At 38.9% G+C, this 25,174-nt stretch overlaps 1 protein-coding gene across 1 annotated transcript; it reads left to right on the top strand.

The window, feature by feature from the left end:
* Positions 1–3,069: 3,069 nt before the first annotated feature.
* Positions 3,070–24,981, top strand: RAB12 (RAB12, member RAS oncogene family). Its single transcript, XM_060775054.2, has 6 exons — positions 3,070–3,445; positions 10,386–10,446; positions 18,067–18,205; positions 19,573–19,662; positions 21,278–21,382; positions 22,825–24,981. Exons 1-6 carry the CDS (start codon positions 3,187–3,189, stop codon positions 22,936–22,938), a joined length of 768 nt encoding a protein of 255 aa, XP_060631037.2. The 5' UTR covers positions 3,070–3,186; the 3' UTR covers positions 22,939–24,981.
* The last annotated feature ends 193 nt before the right edge of the window (positions 24,982–25,174 follow it).

The raw sequence follows: 25,174 nt of genomic DNA on the forward strand, positions 1-25,174 counted from the left end.
TTTCAAGGGGCTAGAGCTTGGGGAAGAAATTAAAATGACATGTGCAGTTAAAAGTTAATAGAAAAGAGGAAGAGAAAAAGAAGCTCTCCTGGCCATTAAGTGGAGTGAGCAGGCCACAACAGGTGCAGCATATTACAATAGCACCCCCTGAAGGCATCTCAAAGACAGGCAGAGATCACTTTTGTTGCTGGCTTTGCTATGTTTTGTATTAGTAGTATCATTTCCTACAATGGGGAATAGATGGTGAAGCTAAAGAAGGGCTACAGGTAAAGTGCTGCAAAGCAAAGACGGAGAAAAAGCAGGCACGGAAGAGGTGAATAAATAATGTTAACAATGATGCATAAGCAGGGGTGTCACTCACTTAAGGCCATAGCAGCCTTAAGGTTGCTTTCAAAGGGCCACTAAATCCAAGGACAGAGAACTTATGGATGTAGGGGGCCAAATACACACAGAGTTGGAGGTGCTCTTCGATCTTTACCCAATTTGGGTCCCCAGCTGTTACTGAATGACAACATCAGTTTTGATGCAGACTGGGGGAAATGGGAATGGTAACCCAGCAGCACTTGTAGCTCTGAGGTTAGGGAAAAGCTCAAGGGCATTTTAAAGTTAGGCATCACAAGCCTTGCACCTACATTCAAACCCCACTATTGTCACTAAATAGAACAGATGTCACTGTATCACTACTCCCATCAGCTCTAGTCATTATGTTTAATGGTGAGGAAAACTGGAGTTGTAGTCCAGCATCGGAGGGCCGGATTTGGCCTGTGGTTCTTGAGTTCTTAGAGAATGTGCCTTCGGGGTCAAGTGGGGATTTAAACCATGGTTTCCAGAGTCTTAGGGTGGATCTACATAGTAGAATTAATGCAGTTTGACACCACATTAAGTCCCACAGAGCCATTCTGCTAGGTCAGCGGTTCTCAAATTCTGCTCCTCCAGGTGTTTTGGACTTCAGCTCCCACAATTCCTAACAAGGTAAGCTGGCTGGGACTTTGTGAGCTGAAGTCCAAAACACCCGGAGGAGCAGAGTTTGAGAAACATTGCACTAGGTCTTCAGCTTTCTTTGTTAAAGAGTGCTGGTGACTCACCAAACTACAACTCCCAGGATTCCCTCGTATTGTGCCAGGGCAGTTAAATGTAGTATCAAACGGCATTAATTCTACAGTGGAGAAGATGCACCCCAATCTTCAAGTCACTACATTCCCTAAACTGAAATTAGAGAGGGATAGTTTTACAATTAACCAGTTTACAATTCAAGAATCATAGAATTATAGAATCATAGAGTTGGAAGACCCAGTCCAACCACCTGCCAAGAAACAGGAAAATCGCATTCAAAGCATCATACTATCACCAAAGCGCCCTCAACAGATGGCCATCTGTTTATTTTATTTTATTTATTATTTTATTTACAGCATTTTTACACCGCCCTTCTCAACCCCTCCCCCCCCGGGGGGGGGGGTCAGAGCAGCTAACAAAGGCAGCAATTTGATGCCACAAATCAATAGCACAGTATAAAACCATAAATACATACAGAGTTAAAACAATAGCAATTAATTATAACCAAACAATATTCAGTCCACAAACCCACTGATAGAACAATAAAACTGTATCCTCATATATATCGTCTTGCCAATCTATTTTCAGTCAAAGTGCTGCTTTATGTTATTGTCTGAAAGCCTGGTCCCAAAATCAATATTTTAATTTCTTCCTGAACGCTAGGAAGGATGGGGTCAATCGTATTTCATTTGGAAGTGCGTTCCACAGGCAGGGGCTACAGCCGGGAAGGCCCTGTCTCTTGTCCCCGCCAGCTGTGTTTGATATGTTAGCAGGAGCAAGAACGGCCTCCCCGGATGATCTTAAGTTACGAGGTGGGACATAGAGGCAGAAGTAAGCTGGCCGACAACCATGTAGAGCAGGGGTTCACAAACTTTTTAAACTGAGGGCCAGGTCACAGTCCCTCAAACTGTTGGAGGGACAGATTATAATTTGAAAAAAACATGAATTCCTATGCAGACTGCACATATCTTATTTGTACTACAAAAAAAACCACTTTAAAACAATACAATAATTAAAATGCAGAACAATTTCAATAAATATAAGCTTATTAGTATTTCAATGGGAAGTATGGGCCTGCTTTTGGCTGATGAGATAGGATTGTTGTGCTTTCAAGTCATTAGATTGACCCTGAGCGAGGGCCGGGTAAATGACCTTGGAAGTCATTTACCCGGCCATTTAGTTTGGTTTTATTTGGCCCCCGGGCCTTAGTTTGAGGACCCCTGGTATAGAGCTTTAAAAGCCTCCAAAGGAGCCTCCACCACGCTCCGGTGCAGGGAGTTCCACCACTGAACAGCTCTCACAGTCAGGAAGTTCTTCCTAACGTTCAGGTGGAATATCCTTTCTTTCCTGTAGTTGAAGCCATTGCTCCGTGTCCTATTCTCCAGGGCAGTTTTTTTTTTGGTCGTGTCAGGAACGACTTGAGAAACTGTAAGTCGCTTCTGGTGTGAGAGAATTGGCCGTCTGCAAGGACGTTGCCCAGGGGACGCCCGGATGTTCTGATGTTTTATCATCCTAGTGGGAGGCTTTTCTCATGTCCCCCTGCCAGTTGGACAGCATGAGGAGCTGGAGCTAATAGAGGGAGCTCATCCACACTCTCCCCGAATTCAAACCTGCGACCTGTCAGTCTTCAGTCCTGCCAACACAGGGGTTTTAACCCACTGTGCCACCTGGGGCTCCTCCAGGGCAGTAGAAAACAAGCTTTCTCCCTCTTCCCTATGGCTTCCCCTCACATATTGATACATGGCTATCGTGTCTCTTCTCAGCCTTCTCTTCTGGAGGCTAAACATGCCCAGCTGTTTAAGCCGCTCCTCATAGGACCATTACTTTTTCCCTCCCTTTACTGACAAGACTCCTGAAGCTGTGTGTTGGGCAGACATCCAACAGTTGTCAACAGGAGCGCAACAGGGTTTGTGGCCACAGCCCTCCCTCCCTGCAGAGGGCGCTGCTCCCTTTTCGCCGCGCGTGCAGCATCTCCCCCCCCCCCCCCCCCGCGTCGACATCCGGGCATCGCGCGCGGGGCCGCCTTCGCTCAGGGCCAGAGGGAGAGTGCGCGCGCACCAGCCAGAAAGAGAGAGAGTGAGGGAAAGAGAGAGCCGGGCCTGGTCGGGGCCCAGTCCTCCGCCGCCTGAGTGGATGGAGCCGGGCGCTGGGCTACACCAGCCTCCGCCACGGAGGGGGCTGGGCCTGGGCGGAGGAGGAGGGGGCGGCCTGGGCTCGGCGGGGGGCTCCCCTTCGCTCTCGGGGGCCCAGTCCCGCCGCAGGAAGCAGCCGCCGCGCCCGGCCGACTTCAAGCTGCAGGTCATCATCATCGGCTCTCGGGGCGTCGGCAAGACCAGCCTCATGGAGCGCTTCACCGACGACACTTTCTGCGAGGCCTGCAAGTCCACCGTAGGTAGGGACTGACCCGCACGTCTCACTCCCCCATTGGAGGGATTTTGGATTTAGTTTGATTTTAGTTCACTTCATGTTAGGCTTCGCTTGACTCCCAGGCTCCCAGGCCCCTTCCACACTGCTGAATACAACTAAGACATCACTTCAACAGCCATGGCTCAATGCTATGGATCCCTGGGAGTTATAGTTTAGTGAGGCACCAACACTGGTATTTTTGACTATAACTCCTGGGAATCCATAGCATTAAGCCATGGCTGATGAAGTGATGTCGAATGGCACTAATTCTACTCTGTAGATGCACCCTAAGTTTTGTAAACAGTCCTGATGCACCCTAAGTTTTGTAAACAGTCCTGGGCACAGCTGTAACTTTGACTGTAAAGGGATCCTGGGGACTTAACTGTGAGAGCAAAGTCGGTAGCATCAGCTTTCCTAGACTGAGAGTTTCCTAGACTGAGAGGTCATCTAATGGAGCTAAATAGAAATAGCAGACAAGATGATAAAAGATCTGGAAACCAAGGCTGTATCTGTATACTGGAGAATTAACTTTAATTACCAAGACTAAATGTTGAGGAATCGTGGGAGTTGTAGTTTGTTGAGATACCTTACTTACTTAGGCGATCCCTCGTTGGACGAGTAAGATGGTCTTCCTTGATGACTATTTTTGTGGGTTTGTAGGTGGCTGTGGAGCTCTATTATTGACCCGCATCTTCTCCCACAGTGAAGGCATTGGTTTCCAGGTGGAAGGCGGTCCCGGTCGGGGTTGGCTTGATGCGCCTTCCCCCTGGCACGTTTCTCTCTTTCACCCTCCACTCGTGCCTCCTCGAATTCTGCAGCACTGCTGGTCACAGCTGACCTCCAGCTGGAGCGTTCACGGGCCAGGGCTTCCCAGTTCTCAGTGTCTATGCCAGAGTTTTTAAGGTTGGCTTTGAGGCCATCTTTAAATCTCTTTTCCTGTCCACCAACATTCCGTTTTCTGTTCTTAAGTTCAGAGTAGAGCAACTGCTTTGGGAGACGGTGGTCAGGCATCCAGACAACGTGGCCGGTCCAGCGGAGTTGATGGCAGAGGACCATCGCTTCAATGCTGGTGATCTTTGCTTCTTCCAGCACACTGACGTTTGTCCACTTGCCTTCCCAAGATATTTGCAGGATTTTCCGGAGGCAGCGCTGATGGAATCGTTCCAGGAGTTGCATGTGACGTCTGTAGACAGTCCACGTTTCGCAGGCATAGAGCAGGGTTGGGAGGACAATAGGTTTATAGGCAAGCATCTTGGTATCCCTACGGATGTCCCGGTCCTTAAACACTCTCTGCTTCATTCGGGAAAATGCTGCACTTGCAGAGCTCAGGCGGTGTTGTATTTCGGTGTCGATGTTGACTTTGGTGGAGAGGTGGCTGCCAAGGTAGCGGAAGTGGTCAACATTTTCTAATGTTACACCAGTAAGTTGGGTGAGATACCAACACTCTGGCGTAGGAGGCTAAAAATGTTTTAAAACTAATAATAATAATAATAATAATAATAATAATAATAACACTTTATTTGTACCCCGCTACCATCTCCCCAAGGGACTCGGTGCGGCTTACATGAGGCCGAGCCCAAATACAACAATGCAGACAATAAACAACAATACAAGCAATTAAAAATAAAAAACATAGACAATAAGAAATATACAACATTATTAATAAGACAACACATAATTAAAAACAGTGGAAAGGCCAAATGTACAGTTAAAATTGGAAATAATGTTGGGACATAGACGAAAAGGAGATAGTGGTGTTTGCGGAAGGGCATACGAGCAGACCTAAAGAAATGTAAAGTGCTTTGGAGGACAAAGTGCTATGGGATCATTATTCCGGGAAGGCACACTGGAACAGCCACGTCTTCAAGCTCCTCCTGAAGACTGCCAAAGTTGGGGCCTGTCTGTTGTCTTTAGGGAGTGCGTTCCAGAGTCGAGGGGCCACCACCGAAAAGGCCCTCTCTCTCATCCCCACCATCGCGCCTGCAATGCTGGTGGGATCGAGAGCAGGGCCTCTCCAGATGATCGAAGGGATCATGTGGGTTCGTATATGGAGATACGGTCACGCAGGTAGGCGGGTCCCAAACCATTCAGGGCTTTGTAGGTAAGAACCTGCACCTTGAATTGGGTCCGGTAAATGAATGGCAGTCAGTGGACCTCCTTGAATAGGAGGGTTGACCTCTCCCTGTAAGGAGCCCCAGTTAACAACCTGGCTGCCGTTAAAACTAAAACTCCTATGTGCTTTAGCAGGTAGAGATGGTTGTCAAACTGTATTCTTCAGTATTGCTGCACACTAAGTCTACTACCTCAGATGCCTTAGGGTACATACATTGTAGGATTAATACAGTTTGACACCACTTTAAGTGCCCTGGCTCAATGATATGAAATCATGAGACTGTAGTTTCACAAAATCTATATTTAGTCTTCCTTGCCAAAGAGTGCAGGTGCCTCACCAAACTGCGAATCCTAAACTATTCAATCCCATTGCATTGATGCAGTTAAAGTGATGTCAAACTGTATTAATTCTACAGTATCATGCATCCTGAGTCTACTTCCTCAGATGACTCAACCTTTTGTCTTGAAAGCTTATGCTACCAACCTTTTTCTCTCACTTATGGTGCATCTACACTGTAGAATTAATGCAGATTGACACAACTTCAACTGCCATGGCTCAATGCTATGTATTCCTGGGATTTGTAATTTGGTAAAGCACCAGCAATCTTTGACAGAGAAGGCTAAAGACTTTGTAAAACTACAGCTATCATGATTCCATAGCATTGTGCCATGGCAGTTCAATTAATTGTACACTAGATGCACTCTAAGACGCTAAGGCACTACAGTAACTTTGCTTACTAATATTTCAGATTAATACAGCAGTGCCTTTGGGGTTAGAGTTGTGTGAAATTCCGGATTCTGTCCATATTGTGAACATCTCCCTAGCAAAGCGGGTTTAGGATGTGAGAGGTCAAGTATTCCATCTCCAAAACGCTTGAGCCCAATTTTTTTGGATTTCAGATTCTCCGCCCCCACTTACACTCTCTTGGAGATGGGACTCAAGTCTAAACATGAAATTCATTTATGCACACCTTATACACATACTTTAAAAGTAATGTTATATTTTTCATGATTTTGTGCATGAACCACGTTTTTTCCATATGGATGCTGTGCTACTTACTTTTTAAGCAAAGCAATGTATTGATCATTGTATTGAGCTGGCAATAACTAAAACATCTGCCTAGTTGCGGGGGTTGGGCAAATTCCATGTTGTTGAGCACTAGGAGAGGCATGAAAATAAAACTGTCAATACCATGCTGATGCAGTCATCTATAATGTCCTTATGCTTGGAGGACCATGAATTATGCTGTACCCCAAAGAGGATGTTGAGTGAAAAGAAGAAGGCCTAAACCCTCAGGGTACAACTCCCTGTAAGAAAAAAGATATTTTTTTACCTATCTTCCCCATTTTATGGGGGAAAGGGCAACATGTGTTGCCACCCAGTCCGCTATCTGATGGGGACAGGGAGGGCACCTTGTACAATTCCCCCAACATGATGGGGAAAGGAGGGAGGGCACACGGGGTGTCCCACAGGGGGGAGGGACATGTGAAGAGGTCCACAGATATATTTTTAATACTCTTTTCATGATATTTTTTTCCACTTCTTGTGTGAAAAGGTAAAAGTGTATCTGAGTGTTAAGTTTTGAGGAATATCCACATAGTAGTGGCAATGAGAATACGAATGCATTGGCAGCATCTTTTGAATGATTTCTTATGTTCAAAATAAAAATTTAAGAAACATTACTTGTGATAACTCTGTTCTCCTTATAGATAACCTGAGATTACCATTCTCTTAAAAATTACTTCTGTATCCAGTTATACATATTTCCAGCAAGCAGTTTAAATGATTTCATAAAATACCCTTTAATCTTGTAGTGCAAGATTAAGTAAATGTTGACAAAGTAAATGTTTAATCTATGGTTTGCAGACTTTCTACTTTTCTGCACCAATTACTTTCATCAGAAACCTCTGTGTTTTTGCATGAGGAGAACATTCTGCAGAGTTAAAAGGGGGCACTGGCCAGGTCTGTTGTGCCTCAGCATCACTACTTGTCAGTCAAGCATGCTCCAAATGCGCCTATTTTAGGTTTGCAAATCATTAGTGACAGGCAAGCTATCTTTCACCGAGGTTTGCCTGCCATTATTGATTTTTCAAAGAAGGTTGCAATAAGACTTACTGAAACAACATTTGAAAAATCATTAGCCTTCAAGTTCTAACCACACTTGAAGATTACTTGAAGATTATTTGATTCTATATGCAGTTGTTAATCCCAACCAAAGTAAATCCATCCTGTCAATGGAACAAGTGCTGACCAAGTTTTCACTGATTTAGTGGGCACACTTGATAGGAATAACAATTTGATTAGGCTTAAACTTTTAACTGAGTGTAATGATAATGATTTTCATGTAAATATTTGTAATAGGCATACTTTGCATTTCCTTGGCTAATGAGAAGATGATAATTTGTAAAACATGAAATATTACTGTGCTTGGTTGCAAAGAAACATGAAGCTGGAAATTTAAAATAGTTGCAAAGTTTTATTCTAACAGTTATAAATGACACTTTAAATTCATTTCAAACTCCCAAATGGGCAAATAAAGCAATTTAAAGAAACAAAAATAGGGAAGTACCCAGTATATGTAGCAGAAAACTGAAGACACATTTCAAGGATGGTCAATGAGGAATGACTTATCAATTTAAAAAAAAAACTCAAAGAAGACCTTTGAGAGCTTACACCAAATAGGATCATTAATTGGACCTCAAAATTACAGGCTAGACCCATTTTTAACATCTCCCTAATATTGGTTCTTTTTGAATTTGCCTACTGTTATCAGTAAATACCCCAAAAGTTTATTTAATTTAAGATTAATTTGTAACTTCACATTTTGATTGAAGTCAGAATGAGGCCTTGTATTATAATTGCAAATTATTTGGACTACTGTTGTATGTTCACCTTCTTGGGTGTAGATCCTGTTGAACCTAGAAGTAAACCATACTGAATAAACATGTGCAGGATTGCACTGTTTTGTTGCTTATAATAGCAACTTACTAGTAATCATATGTGAGCTAATTTTAGAAACTGGAAGCAAAGATTGCAGAAGTGAATGCTTAGTGGTTTTTTGTCGTAGAAAGGAATAGAGGGCTTCTAGTTTTGACCCCTGCATTTGTTCAGTGTATAATAATTTTGTTCAGCACAATTGAATTTTAACATTTTTAACATTTAGCTTATTTAGCAATATCACTTTTATCATATGTATACTTAGTACAAATGGAGTCATAAGATCCTGAACTGTAATGGGCTACTTTGGTTTTGTCGCTTTCTTAAGAATAGGAAAAAGTAATGCAAAAAGAAGAAAAAAACTATCAGTATCAGTAAAACAGAAAATTATTTTGTCTTTTTTAGTCCTTCATCGTGTCAGCCAAGGCTAGTAACGGTAATGATCAGATAATGTGCATTTAAAAATAACTTTGGGAGAGTAAATACACGAACACTTTGTTTAAAATATTTTATTTACTGCTATGCCATTCCATAACTCATTTCTTCCATTTTCAAATTTCATCTTCCATTTTCTAGGAATGGGCTTTGAAAAAAATGGGTTCTCTTTCAAGACACTCATATTTCCAGGTAGAAAATAAAGATCAAAAGGAATAATACGCTAAGATGCATGCTAAAATAACTGGTGTGCTAATAAAGGAGGCACCAAATACTAAAAATGAAAGCGGGGTATCTTGTACACTTAGATCTAGGCATTTTCTTCTGATTGAAAACACAAAATACAGTAGCCATTAACTAGTAAAAATCAACAGTGTCGTGATCAAAATATGATGGGGAAAATGCCATTTCATAATGAGAAATGCAGTGAGAATTGTGCCAGTTATTGCACTTGTCAAGAGTTCAATTGATGTCATTCAGTAAAAAAAATTATCAGTGCTAGCTTGAAATGTAAACTAAATAATCCTCTTAATATGTTTTTCATAGACATATGTGATCCTGATAGTTACAAAGCAGGAGTACTGATGTTTTCTAAATGCTGCCTACTGTGACAAGTTTGTCATATACTTCAATGAGAAAGTAGCCTGTATTAGTCCAGAAACTTATACCACTGTTAACACAGAGTCTGAGAATGTGAAGCACTCCAGCTGATCAAGTCTTCTATGACCAGTTTATGGATGTTGCAGCTTGATGGCATGGAAATGCTTGAATTAATCTGTTCTACCACATGTATGGTTGATGCTTGTCTATCTTGGCTATTAAAATCTAGCAGAAGTGGATTGGGTGGGTCCAGAGTGTGGTAAATGACTATGGCAAGGCAATACATCTGCTACCTTGATGTCTTTTTCCTGAAGATGACTTCCTTGGACCCCAAAATATGTGAGAATTGCATATCTTACTGCTAATTGGCATATCGTTGAGCATATGAAGCTGGAAAATTTCATATGTTCTTGGAGGAAACAAATCATTTCATTTCAGTGTCGTTTCAGGCCTGTCTTAGTTTCTCTAACCTATTCTGGATAGAAAAACAGCAGATCTTCCTGGATCTATCAGTGACCTTTGACTTTAGGTTACGCTAAAATGTATTAAAATTGGTTAAGCTTGACTTTTATAGGTTGACCTTTATTTCCAACTTATTTAGTCAAACAGAGGCAGATGGAAAAAGATGATGCTAGAACCGATATGGTTACTAATGGGAAGATTTATGGTAGTTTTTTATGATAACAGTAGGGACAAACTGTTTTGAGTTAAATTATAAATGCTAGGCCTTTGCGCTTGTTGAAATACAGATCCTCCATTTGGACTGTTACAAATTTAAAGCATGCCTGAATTAATTTTATCACTTATTCCATTTCTTTTATTTCTTTTATTTTATTTATAGGTGTTGATTTTAAAATCAAAACTGTAGAGCTAAGAGGAAAGAAAATTAGATTACAGATTTGGTAAGTAAAAAAATGCAACTAGCAGGATTCTGATTATATATTTTGTGTTTTAGCATGGTTTCAGTCTGCTTGTTTAATACCATTCACTACCATTCACTGTTGTAAGCTGATTTAACTTTTTGCCTACCTTCTGCTGCTGCTTTTTCTCTCCCTCACGCAGCCTTAAAATAGGTTGCAAAGTTGAAATGTAATTATAATAAATAATAAAGTTGATTTATATCTTGCCCCCTCTCCCCAGGGGACTTGGGGTGGCTTACAACATAAATATTATAATAATATGTTCAGTACAATAAAATACAGAAAATGGAATAAACAAATAATAACACATCAATAAATATAAAACACAAAATACAGCATAACCAAATAATAAAAATTAACAATAGATTAAAACACAGTCGTTCCCATTAGTTAAAGGGGCTTGCTACCATAAATCCATATCCTAGAGGTTGACTAATCACTGTCAAAAGCCTGTTTAAATAACCAGGTCTTCAAGTCCCTCCTGAATGCCGTGAGGTTGAATGCCATGAAGATGTAGCAGTGATAAGGGTGACTTGCACATTTATTTAAGAAGTTTTCACTTTGGTTTTCAGCTAAAAAGGCTTCCAAAAAGCAAACAAAGTGGGTACTCAAGTTTAATAATTTCTGAGCTGAAATTGATTTGGTAGTTGTTTTAATAGGAAAATGCAAAAACCTTTACAATAATAAGACAATTCAATAGTTGAATTTTCTAATAGGAAATTAGTAGTTATCTTGCTCTAGGTTCCAGCCATTCAGAAATTAAATACTGTTTAAATCAGAGATGGGAAAATATTGTCCCCAGACCTCACTTTTGTAGACTGTGAAACTCCTCATCGATCCTCCTCATCAATCCTCCTGCATTTCTTTTTGTTAAAGGAATGCAAGCCCCCCTACTCATGCATTCCTTTAACAAAAAGCACACAACTTTCAGCCAATTTTGCCTAAAAATTACTCAGAACCTCCACCCCACCCCAAAATGGAAACATTCTCAAGCATCTCAGAGTCCAAGTACTTCCTTCAAGTACTTCCTTCTGTAGCCAATCTGAAAATGGTAACAGAAATGCGATATGACTGTACTTACAGTCACTGTGGCCAGGTTTGGAGAAGTGGAACTGAAAAAAAAGTGGGTTTGGAGACAGGATTTCAATTTATACTGCATCGTGCCATTTGTCTTCAAGTCAATAAGGTTGTGTGTTGTATTACTTTTGTATGTGCAGCTAGCGGTACATGACCTAACTGTGCCATGACACATTGCACTTGCTTGGAATGAAGCAATGCCTTAATAATATATTTAACATCAAGTTTAAAATAATTTCCAAAGAAATGGAAAGAAAATAAATATTGTCCCTGGCTCATGGGCTCCTTGAAGCCTATCCACAGGCCCGCAGGTTAAGAGCCCTTCTATTATATCATGAGATAATACATTGTAGTGTAGTGCGAATTGCTGTTAGGAGAGAATAAACCAGCTGTGCTTGCACAAACCTAATCCTGCAAATTTCCCGATGGCTTCATCCTAGTATATTACTAGTACTAGTCCTTGGCATAAAAGATAACTGCTAGACATGCTAACGGCCAGAGGGGGGAAAATAAACTTTGGTGGTTATTTGAATGACAGCACTGGCATAAGCTTGTAATATTTAACATTTGCATAGATGTAGTGAATTCAGTTTACTAACTCCTCTTGGCAGGTCACCATCAACTCTGTTTGTCGCACCATGTGTTTGTCTTGCTTCCATCTGAGTTAATTGCTGTTGCATCTTTCGTTCATCCGTTACCTAATACTTGAAAGTTACTGGCATGACTTCATTCCTCATCTGTGTCCCCATCTGGATTCGTATGGCCTCAGAGTTGGTATTTGAGCCAACATGATGGTTAGCATGGGTCTTCTGAAGCTGACATGAGGTAATGTAGATTTTTAGTGTGCCAATATCTGACGGTAAAATTAACTATTTTTTGGCTTTTTTAGACTGTTGATTCACAAACATTTTAGCATTTGAAGCCATTGCAGTTCTGCAGTAAGTCAAATCATTTGACTTATTTCAGTAGATGCTCAGTACACATAACTGGGTTCCTGATTGGATGAGCCTCTGACCCTGATTTTGTTTATCTTCTGTAACTGGTATCTCAGATTTTTTTAAAAAAAAAATTAAAGGTTTCATTTTATTCTCCAATTGAATATTGTGGCTAATCTAGTAAATGAAAATAAAATAAATTATATTAAGAATCTATATAAATAAAAATGTAATGTTCGTTTGTGAGATTAACATAACTCAAAAACCATTGGACGAATTGCTGCCAAATTTAGCCACAAGACACCTACTAACCCAAGGAGTGACCATCACTCAAAAAATTGATTTTCTCATTTGGGAGTTGTAGTTACTGGGATTTATAGTTCACCTACAATCAAAGAAAATACTTAAGGCCATCCAGTCCAACTCCCTCCACCAGGGCAAGAAAACATAACCAAAGCCCTCCTGACAAAGAGCCATCCAGCCATAGATATAGATAGATATATTTGATTTACACACACAGAGATATAGTATCATAGATTTGAAAGGGACTCCTAAAGAAGGACAATTGTATGTTGCATGTTCCAGAGTGGGTAAACCAGACAATCTCCACATCAATACTGACAAAGAAACAGCAAGAAATGCTGTTTACCCAGAAGCATAAAGAAATTACATATATTAGAAACCAACACTTTCTAATTACTTTATTTTCCAGATCACCAGACTGGGCCACAGCAATGTGTGGCAGGGAACGGCTAATAATGTTATAAGAGAATTCTTAACATTTTACATATGCATAAAGTTATGATTTCCAGTCAGTAGTTCTCCATGTATTCTATTGTGCACAAACACAGTTCTTTGTGCAGGGGTTAATTTATTAATTTCAGTGAAAGAATTAGATATAATAAAACTTTATTTCTAGACTGCTCTCTCTCCCCGGAAGGACTCAAGGCGATTTACACATAAAGAGGCAAACATTTAATGCCTCGAAATGTGTACAAACACATAAAAATAATACAGGATAATGGATAGCTAACAGCAGAAAACTTACAACGAAGGCATTAAGCATCAAAATAAAATAAAAACAGAAACAATTCATTAAGACATAAAAAACTAAAACATAAGTAAACATTACAATGTACACCCTAAAAGTAAATTAAAGAGAAATTACATTAAAAATGGCTGACACCAGTGCTTTATTTAAGATGTATCATAACAGCCATATAGTACAAGTGAGTTAGCTAGCGTTTAAAGTGTCTTACTCGTCCTCCTCTCCCTATGCTAAAGTGCATAGGTGCGTTTTTAAAAGTTTCTTAAAGGAGAGGAATATGGGGCCATTTTTATTTCTTTTGGGAGGGAGTTCCAGAGACAGGGAGCCATCACAGAGAAGATCCCCTCTCTCATTCCCACCAAGCAAGCTTGTGACGGGGGTGGGACTGAGAGAAAGGCCTCCTCTATAGACCGCAGTGCATGTGATGGTCTGTAGTACAGATTGACATACGTAGCAGACACGCATATGGATCTTCTGCTATTATTGGGATTACTGGTGAAGATGATTCAATGTGACATAAATGTAGCAAACATAGTTTCCTTAAATGATACTCAATGTTTATTTTGTTTAGATATTATTTAATCTCAGTACTGTAAATAAATGCATCTTCCGACACATACAAACACTTTCAGTTAGATGTTAATGTTGCTTAACTTTTCTAGGAATTGTCTTTATCTGGTAGGATTATGCAGTGGCTGGAAGGAATCCATGCTGCCAATTTGGCAAATGCTTCTCATCACATTCTAGTTGCTATAAAAACAAACCTGGCAGTTCTACATCTTGAATGCTTTCCAAGATATTTCAGTTTGTGAATATCTAGCAATCATGATTTGAAAAGAAAACTTGTAATTTTCCTCTACAATGTTTTAAATGTGGATGCCACTTCAATGTTTTTATGCACAATAGAGTGCAAAGTATAGGTAAAAGTATAGGTACATCAGAGGTGAGCGACCAGACAGGTTTGTATGCTGCCTGTACTGCATGTAATGTACAGGCACTTTAAACAATGGCTTTTTCCCTTTGTATTTCCCTTTTGTGTTTTTCTGACTTTCTCACAAAATACCAATGCCTAAGTGTCTAATGTTTGCATGTCAAGCATGCCTACATACTTCAGTCTCATTAAAAGTGTTTGGTGAGACATTCCTCTCACATTTAATTCTTCCAGGGTTGTTTCAGAGTTAACTGTTTTTGTGACAAGAATGTCAAGGAGAACTGAATTTTGAGTGGTAGTATTGCTGTTCATATTTCACTTTTTTATATCCTGTATGCTTGTGGGTTTTTTTTCATTTTCATTACAACTGTTTGAGTTCAGTGATCTTTTTTCCCAATTGTGAAATATGTGTAATAGAGAATAGACTTTTTTTTCCGATCTAGGCAAAGTTTTGATTAAAGTCTAAAGCAAACAAAATTTTTTACCTCTCTCATAAATTTAGTACTGCTTAAAATCATGCCCTAGAGATTTTTCAAACTGTTTGATAATGTTTTTGGGAGGGTGCATAGAGGGTTGAAATAGGGAGGGAAGATCACATGAACTCAGTTTTATTCATGGAAGCAATTTCATCAGAAAATGTATCCCGTTGATTCTTGGCCACAAATCTTGAATAAAATGTAGTTACTGAATTTCTGCTTCTTTGTGTAATAGAAACCAATACAAGATTCCTAACAATATTGATAGAACTGTAATATTTAACATGGGTATAGCTGTAAGTACAGAATGGTTATGAGGGTCATGTCAATATTGAAAAAAGTTGTAGAATATTCTCTTTGACCCTGAGGAAAAGGATGAGTGCAGAAGTAATGTTTATGTAACTTAACTTTTTGTAAAGAAGAGAGTAAATGGTTAGAGTTAGGGTTAGTTTATGCTCCCTACCCAAGTAGAAAGTAGTGTTTGCCCATAAAGCATGTAGTGGATTTTTCTTTAATAAAATCTTTCCTGGTTTTTTATTTTATTAAAAATAGCCTGCATTTTTAACCCTGCGTTGGATATAATACATCCTCTGCTTAAGGATTTTCTGTAACTCTTGACTCCCTAAACTGGAAATGATTAATAGGTATTGCTGTCGCTTTTCAGTTCTGTTAGGCACATATTTCATTTGTAGAAAGGGAGTAGCATCCAAAGCAATGTATGTAGAATTGTGCATGTATGTTGACACACTGATGTCCTTCATTTTCCACTTGAGTTTTTTAGACAGCTCCTGGATACTGGGATGAGGTTATCTAGACTAAATTGTGTCATTGAAAGGCAGTTTTATCCTTCCCTCCCCCATGCCAAAAATCAGTGTATTTACAAAGCTGCTCTCTTCAAGAGGGAAGCCGCTTATTGGTACCAGTGGCAGCTTCCTTCCATCAGAACTTCAGGGTGGAAATTCCTTATAGCTGGGGAGATTTGGACCTTTTTCCTACATACATCCCCCTCAATACTTGCTATGTACACAATAGAAATTATATACTACAAGACAAATGTTAGGTCAAAAATAATCGTAAAGGAGCATTCTTCATTTTCATAATTGAAAGCTCGAATACAAAATGTCAAGTAAGGATCTTCTAACACTTATGTCAAGTTCTAGAAGATTAAAAATTGTGAAAACATGAGAAGAACTTTCAATACAAAAGTGACTAAACATAATATGATCTATGGGACTTTCAGAAAAAACTAAGTGAGATTAGCAAGAGGGAAAATAAAAGCAGAGATATTTGAAATCACTTGGAAGCCTTTTATTGTTTACACAATTCATATTAATTCTGGACATAAATCACCTTTGGATCAATCTCTCTTTTAGAAAAACAATGAGGTTTTTTTTTAAAGAAAAGGCTTTGACAAGGGGTCTAAACCCCCTTCCAGCACACAGCTGCATTAACCCTCACACTCCATGTTCACCTTAAATGACAGAAATTGGATGTGTGACTGTGTTGTGTGGTTTAGTTTGCTTCTAAGAGCACATACTTAGACTAATGGAGAGGAGAATTCCCAGGTCTTTATAGCTTTCAGTAATTTGCATTCAGCCAATTGTCTAAAACAATGTAATTAAAGTTCCTTTGTGTCATAAAATGCCCTAAGGCAGTGGTTCTCAACCTGTTGGTCCCCAGGGGTTTTGGCCTACAACTTCCAGAAATCACAGACAGTTTAGCAGCTGTTAAGATTTCTGGGAGCTGAAGGCCAAAACATCTGGGGGTTAAGAACCACAGGTTAAGAACCACTGCCCTAAGGGCCTAAAAAAAAACAGATCTTGTGTGATTTTGGAAGCTAAGCAGGATCAGCTTTGCTTGTAACTTGAATGGGAGACTACCATGGATACCAGGTGCTATAGATTATATTTTAGAAGGTGAGAAACGCCTATAAAATTCATGGAGTCACCTTACATCAGTAGACAACTAGAATAATCATCTTTATGATTTTATAGTATTCTGACATTTGTGATGTGTAACTGATTTGATAGCATAAATGGGAAAGTGCATATCATTAATGGTCATGAATGCTATTCTCTGTACATCAAATCAGGAGCAGAATGAGAGTGATATATCTGGTTTGATCCAAAATTTCCTAACTATAAGTAAAATGTGTAAAAATAGGAGCTTTTTATAATTTTTGTAGCTATTCTTTGTTCTTACAGAAGGATATATAGGGACAGTGTCACTATAGGAAGGAAGAAGGGAGATGGAGGGAAAGGGAGGATTTAGCAGCCCCCTTAAGACTAAGTGGTTTTTATTTTAGTATGAGCTTTCATGGATATAAACTTCTCCAGATGCGGTACAGGATCACTATAGGGAAGTTATGATTAACTTGTCAATGATAGAATTGCTGGCAGAAGGGACTGCAAAGTTTAAGCTCAAAGTTGAAAGTAAAAATAATGGAAGTTTAAAGTTGGTCTTTTGCTTATTCTAACTCATTGTGCAAACCCCCACTTCATCATATAAAAATATGTTATATAAAATCATGTTTAATAGAAAGGAATTAATTACGAATAAAATGTTTGAAGCTGAGGTGTATGGCTTGGTACTGTGAATTAATGGAACTGCTGTTCTGACATCAGTGTCTTGCATTGCCATAGAAGATGACAGGTGGAAATGATGTTATGTTGGCTGACTTAGCTGACTGGAACCACTCCATCTGTTTCCCTTCTGAAATTGCCCCACATCTGCATTTTTCTTGTCTTATATTCTTATGCTTAGTCTTTTAAATTTAGTTGTGTGTTAGTGCAGCCATAACATTATTTTGATTTATTCTTTTCTTCTTTATGTATTTATTCATTCATTCAATTCATGCCCCATCCTTCCCCTACGAAGGTACACAAGATGATTTGGGTTAAAGGTTTTTATACTGTCAAAGAGTGTTCTATTATGTGGGTTTTGTCACGTACATTCACAAACTAGAATTTTGTTTTGTATATATAATTTTGCCATATTACAGTCCTTGACACAAATGTGCATCAGTTGTAATTTTTAAGGTAAAAGCAGATGCAGATTTAACATATTTCATGCCATAAAAACTTGTGATGTTTTGCTTATTTAGTCAAATTATCATTATTTGCTGCTAATTTTTAGGGACACAGCAGGTCAGGAAAGATTCAACAGCATTACCTCAGCTTACTACAGAAGTGCCAAGGGAATTATTTTGGTGTATGATATCACAAAGAAGGAGACGTTTGATGATTTGCCTAAATGGATGAAAATGATTGATAAGGTAAGCCTCAGTTTCTCAAAATAAGCAGTATTGATTTGGTTGACTTTATACTTAAAACAAGTTCTAATGTTGGACTTGTTTGTGGCAGCATATTCTTAAGAGTAAAATCCTGAAGAAATGTAACCTGCTTTTTAGACTTCTAAGTATTTGACATTTCCAAACTGCTTTATACTTACAAGGGGTGAAGATTGATATCCTGATGTCCTCTAGATGTTTTGTCTTGAAAGAGCCTATGAGCCCCAGCTGAGATGGCCACTATGGGAAAATAGCTCTAGACATCTTTTTTTTTTTTGGGGGGGGGGGTCTCATATCACAGATCTTGATGACAGGATGCCATTGACTGCTATGAATATATTCTGTCCTGATCCTTTTTAGTTATCATACAATACCTGTTATAGTTGGTGAGCAACTAACAATTCTAAGATGGGTGTTGTGTAGTTTCCGGGTTGCATGGCAGTGTTCTCTCCTGACATTTCACCTGCATCTGTGACTGGCATCATCAGAGAGGCTTTCCTCTCTTCTGCCGCTGTCTCAAGTGCGGTTGGTGAGGATGAGGGAGAGAGCCTTCTCAGTGGTGGCCTCCTGGCTCTGGAACTCCCTCCCTAGAGAGGTCAGACAGGCTCCCACCTTGTCCTCCTTTCGGAGGAAATTAAAAACCTGGATGTTCCATTGCACCTTTGATTAGGCAGTTCACCAGAAATTGACCTGTCCCTTTCTTAAGCTCTGCACTTTACTTCAGCCCTCTTCTCAACTACCTTGACAATTTCAACAATCATATTCCCCAGCCCTGTTCATTTGATTTCAGCACCTTCCATGGGCTCCTTTTAGGAATTATTGCACTTATTGAGCCTGAACTCAGCTATGTTCCCTTTATCTCAGCCATATTGTTTTTTATGATGTTGTTATGACTGTGTTTGCTTTATTATTTTATTGATTGATTTTAATTTTGTCTCTGTTTTTATCTGTATTTTTGGGCCTGTCCCTCTGTAAGCCGTCCTGAGTCCCCTAGGGAAGATGGTTGGTGAGGTATAAAAATAAAGTTATTATTATTATATTATTATTTATTATCCTCTGAAGCTGCCAGCCACATATGCAGGCAAAATATCAGGAGAAAATGCTTATAGAACAGAACTGCTGCTAGAGGCCTTCAACAATTCTAAGATGAAACAAAAATAATATATACACTGTGAAATAGTAGAGGAAATTAAAATGAACAAAAAAGACAGTAATTTGTGATAATCTATAATTTAAAAATACATTTTAATTATATAAAATAATCATTGTATAACTTTGTTGTAGTCTAAAATTTAAAATCTAAGCTTATAGCCTGAGGACATTTTATACTTTTGTTTGTCTTTCTCTCATAGTATGCCTCAGAAGACGCAGAACTTCTACTGGTTGGAAATAAGTTAGACTGTGAAGTGGACAGAGAGATTAGCCGACAACAGGGAGAAAAAGTAGGTGGAATGAATTTAAGAGAAAAAGGGGTCACTCTGGGGTAGATCACAGAAGCTTAACACTTGATTGGGTTGTTTGTTAACATTCGATTGGGCTAACTTTCCTACTTTTCATGTATTATTTACTTGATACATTTCTTGAAAAATGTTTCCTTTGTATAGAATTCCATATTAAATCTATTGCTTCTACTTTTTAAATCTGATAATTCTTAATGTTCACCTTTTCAAAAGACCTGAGAATTGGCTTATGTAAACATTCAAGTGGGATCATGTGGTTCCAATGGTACATGTGGTACCTGAGAAGATTTCCATTGCTAACCAGCATGTTTGTAGTCATTTGAAATTGGATGGTGCATTTGCCAAAGAGCCTTGACCATGTAGACATTGTTGAAATATTGGGGACCTCTGGAACTAAGATATATGAACTAGTCTGAGGAATCCCCCTCCTTGTCAGAACCTGTAGATGAAAAACCCATTACATATTCAGTAGAGTCTCTTATCCGACATAAACAGGCCGACAGAACGTTGGGCAAATGAAAATGTCGGATAATACGGAGTCTCCTATCATTCCGTGTCCGACGCAACACTAGACACCTATAATACTAACAACAGGGACTCAAAGGGTTAAGGCAAGGTAACGCTTCGGGGCTAGAGTGACCCGAGGAGGAAGTGCCCAGATGCAGAACAGGAGTGTGGAAATCACAGAGGAAAGGAGGGAGAACGCTTCCGCTTCCAGTCCTTCCTCTTCTCCCTTTCCTCCCTCCTCCTCCTCCTCCTTATCTTACCTTTTTTATTTATTGGGAATGAAGGTGAAATGCTGGAGGAAAGGGTGGGGGGGGCAGTCAGATAAGAAGGAATGTTGATTAAGCGAAGTTTGGATAAGCGAGACTCTACTGTATCTTGTTTCAAAACAGTTACATGTATACAGAAGCACAGTTGGGGTGCAGTTCACACATATAGCATTTACAGCATCTGAATAGTGTAATAATCAAATCCAAAGAGTCAAACCAGCCCTGGGTTTTATTAGTTGGAATTCAACCTCTGTCACAAGAGTCAGATAGGGATAAACCACAGGAATATTTCCTGCACTGTTTGCATATATGGCACTTTTAATCCAGATTGCCACTCCAAATGTAAAAGGGATACATGACAGATATCCTTAGTATACAAAAAGAAAACATTAGCAGAAGCCCAACTCTGTAACGCCGCACTAGCCCTATTACTTTGTAAATCCTAGTCAAGATAAAATTAAAATTGATGCTCAAATGATTCTTCAGCTAGCATCAACCATTCATTCGTGGAACAGTAAACAACAAAAACATCTAAAAAACACATGAGCTCCAGCCTTGTCCGAAATAGTAGTGAAGTGTTATTGAGGATAATAATTTACTAAATGATGTTTACAGAAGGTATAGTCATCTATTTATAGCAACTTTTGCTTTTTTTATTTTTGTCCTAATGAGTCCGTATATAGACCACTTGATTTAAGAATGAATGTTGAGTGAATTTCTATCCCGCCCTATCTCCCCAAAAGCAATCACATTTTGGCCAAAAGCAATCACATTGAGCAAGGCTAGAAGCTTCTTATTATCTTTTTTCTTCTTCTCCCTATTAGTTTACTCAGCAGATAACTGGGATGCGGTTTTGTGAAGCTAGTGCCAAGGATAATTTTAATGTTGATGAAATATTTCTGAAACTAGTTGATGACATCCTTAAAAAGGTAAAGTGTTTCTATACTGCATATTAATAAGACTTACAATGTCCTGTATCATACACTCCTAAGCAAGAACCATTGAGTTCAGTGGTTCTTGTGCATATGGGATTGCATCCTCAAAATCCTGGCGGTTTTAAAGTACTGTTCATTGAGTTCTTTACTTATTCTTCAGTTACCATAATACAACAGCCAATTCATCGGAAGGACACTGTACACTGCTTGTTTCAGTTCCAGTACTTAATGTTGCCATAAGAACATGACTCAATATAGTTGCTAAATTATTTTTGTTTGTTTCACTGATGGGGAAGAGGCATTGTATACGTTTTCTTTAGTTGATGATTGAATTTTTTGCTGTAAGGCGCAAGTGATGAATAAAAGTTTCACACAATCTATGAATAATAAATTCATGAATACATGGTGGCTACAATCATAAAAAATAATCTTCATAAATTATAATTGGCAACGTAACTACATTTTGGCATTACAATAAATTCACTGTTGTGAAAAAAAATGCTTACATGTGAGCCTTTACAATTATTTATTTACTAGCTGTACCTGCTGCGCATTGCTGTGGCCAACCTTCCCTCCCTCTTTCTCTCCTTCTTTCTTCCTCTCCTTCCTTCCCTCTTTTACCTTCTCTCCTTCCTTCTCTTCCTCTTCCCTTTGTTCCCTCCTTTTCTTTCCCTTCCTCTTTCTCCCCTTTCTTCCTTCTCTACCTATTTTTGGACTGCAATTCCCAGCAGTCCTCCTGATTGATTTATCTACCTACCTACCTATCTCTAGCTATCTTATCTATCTAGAGGGTTTCTGGGAGTTGCAGTCCAGGAATAGGAAATTGGAAATATGCAGGAATTGGGATGGTCTCAAAGAAATCCAAGGAGAAGAAAGCTTGCAGCTTGAAAGCAGTGCATTTGGATCATCCTCTTCTCCTAAAGGGCCTGGTTTAGGGAGTGCTGGGAGCTGTGGTCTAGAAGAAAGTGTGGATATGCTATTGTGTGTTTTGTTTGCTGGAGGAGTCATTTTTGTGCATGTGCTGTAGCGTCTTTTGGCTTTTTAAGTCACTTACGCTAAGTTTTTCAATGTTTTTATGAGTGATGGTCACTCGTTGGCCTGATAGGTGTATTGTGTCCCAATTTGGTGTCAGTTTGTCCAGTAGTTTTTGAGTTATGTTAATCCCACAAACTAACATTACATTTTTATTTATATAGATTTATTTGCAATATTTGTATACTGCCCCTCTCAACCCCGAAGGAGACTCAGGACGGTTCACAGTGTTGGCAACAATTAAATGTAAAGACCTTCTATTTTAAAACAAATTAATACTGTTTATTCACAAAAATCTGAATGTATGCCAGGTTATGAAAACGGTTTGTATAGATTTAACTGAATAATATTTTGTAGAATTCTGCATCAGATATTATTTACACTGGGTTTCCTTTCATTTCAAGATGCCTTTGGATGTAATAAGAAACGAACTATCCAACAGCATCCTGTCTTTACAACCAGAACCAGAAATTCCACCAGAACTGCCTCCTCCAAGACCTCATGTCCGCTGTTGCTGACTTGCTGCTTTGCCCAGAGTAGAAACCATGAACGGGAGGAAAGAAAAGAGAAAAGGAAAGAAAAAAAGCAGTACATGTACTACTCGGCACTACAATCATGTGGCAGTTCCTTGTTGCACTTTGTTTCAGAGTCAGAGCTACACACTACTTTGTAAATATGCAAATATGCAAACCTGGGTAGGAATCGGCTGTTAACTGGTTAAGTGTTGACCTTCCCTCAAGTGTTTTTTCACTCCTTTCCCCCAGCACTATAAATATTGTACATTTGGCTGGGAAATACAGCACTCCCCATCCTAGAATGTAAGAAATTAAATCCATACTTATTCTGAACATAAATGTTGTAATAGTCTTTGATATAAAACCAGATCTCTTCTAGTATATGGTGCTTTGCTGGCTTTTCTTAAGATGGTTTTTAAAATTTAGACTGACATGTAATAATGCTTTCTTGAGCAGCATTGTCTCCCACAAAAGATCCTGTTTACTACAGTGTCATAAAATTACTGACAGCACAATCTTGTGCGTGTTTACTCAGTACTAAGCCCTGTTGTGTTTGTTGAGACTTAGGGAATTAACTTCTACACAAGGGTGCAAAAGATTGCATCCTGAGAGTTCAAAACACTAGATGCTGATGCAGTCCATTCAGTTCAGTGGAACTTCCCCATGTAGTTCTGTGCGAACTTTACTGAAATGAATCCTAAACACACAGGCAAATGCTATTTGCAACACTCCTTTATTATTTATTATACTTTATTATAGGTAATGGGTATGTGTACTGAGGTGATGCATTCTGAGCAGTTTTTAAAAAAGAAAAACTGCCAACATGCCGAGTTGTTTTCCTCTAACACAGATTAGCTAGCAATCAGGTTCTGTATAAAACAGAGATATATTTGCAACTTATTTTAAAAAAACAATATTTTTTAAAGAAACAACATTGCTGTTGCCCTAGACAAATTCTTTTAAAATCATGTTTAGGACAAAACGTTTTCCTATATTGAAGAATATATATGTTTGTCTGGAAAAAATGGGAAGATTACTTCTGTTACATATACTTTTTCTAATAGGTAAGCTTATTCCCATCAAATATGCTGTGCTAAAGACTTTTTTGTCTGAATGGGTTTGTGAACCATATCTCTTTTGGTATATCTTTTATTAAAACTGCACTGTATAGTCTAGCTGTGGTAAACCAGTAGCTACGTATTTGAATAACTTGATGTGTCCTAAATGTTGTGGTAATGAAAAGCATTGTCGTTTTCAACTAATGACGTGCCAATAAAATTTTGTATTTATGAATGACAATGAAACTGCATCTCTTATTAGAATTCCAAATAGCAATTGGTTGGCCAAAAAAGGAAGCTACATTGGGGGGGGGGGGGGGGATTCTAAGTATGTGTCAATTTGCAGCATGATTACTCATATTCAGTGAGATTCCCAGTAAATACTGCAGCCCTAATCAAACTTATTATATAAGACTTGCTTGCTGCAATATCCCAGTGGGCTTCGTGGAAGCATTAGTGACTTGTGGACTATGAAGCAGGACCACTGGATTTTAATAACCAAATGGCTGCTTTTATCTTTCACTGCCCAAATCTCTGTCCTGTGTGCAGAGCAATTCATGTGGCTGTCAGTGTTCTCCACTGACTTTCCTGATGTCTTGTCTTCAGGGTCCTGTTCAGAATTAAAATGTTAAATAATTGGTTGTAGTTTAAGTGTACAGTTAGTTGATCTTGATCTTGGAATACCTCTTTTGGATCATACAGTTTCAACTAATAAAAGATGCACAATTGAAATGTATTTCTGCTACCGCAATGTGCCTATACAAGTGTCAATCTTCACACAGATTATCATGTGGCTTTCTATAGTACTGACCAGATGAAGTTTGCCATTTTTGTAGCACTGGTAGGACTTGTTATAATGCTGTGGGCAATAACAGTGAAAACAACTTATGAATAGTACGTTTAAACTTTACAAGCATTTAGGTGATTTTCCTGTATTTAAAAATCTGTTTTTTTGCCTTCGGTTCTTAAATAAAAATGTAAGAAAAGAGTTTGAGAGGAATGTTTCTATATTAGCATAATCTATATCATCTTGTACATCCATTGTACATCCATTGAAGGAGTTTTATTCTCCCCATATGAATTTTGGATTATTCAAAAAGATTAAAAGTGTTGAACATACTGTTCAGTGGAATTACATATCTCAGTTGTTTCCAATGTCTGTATTAGACTAACCAAAAAGG

Source organism: Anolis sagrei, chromosome 4, assembly GCF_037176765.1.
Source record: "Anolis sagrei isolate rAnoSag1 chromosome 4, rAnoSag1.mat, whole genome shotgun sequence".
Lineage (NCBI taxonomy): Eukaryota > Metazoa > Chordata > Lepidosauria > Squamata > Dactyloidae > Anolis > Anolis sagrei.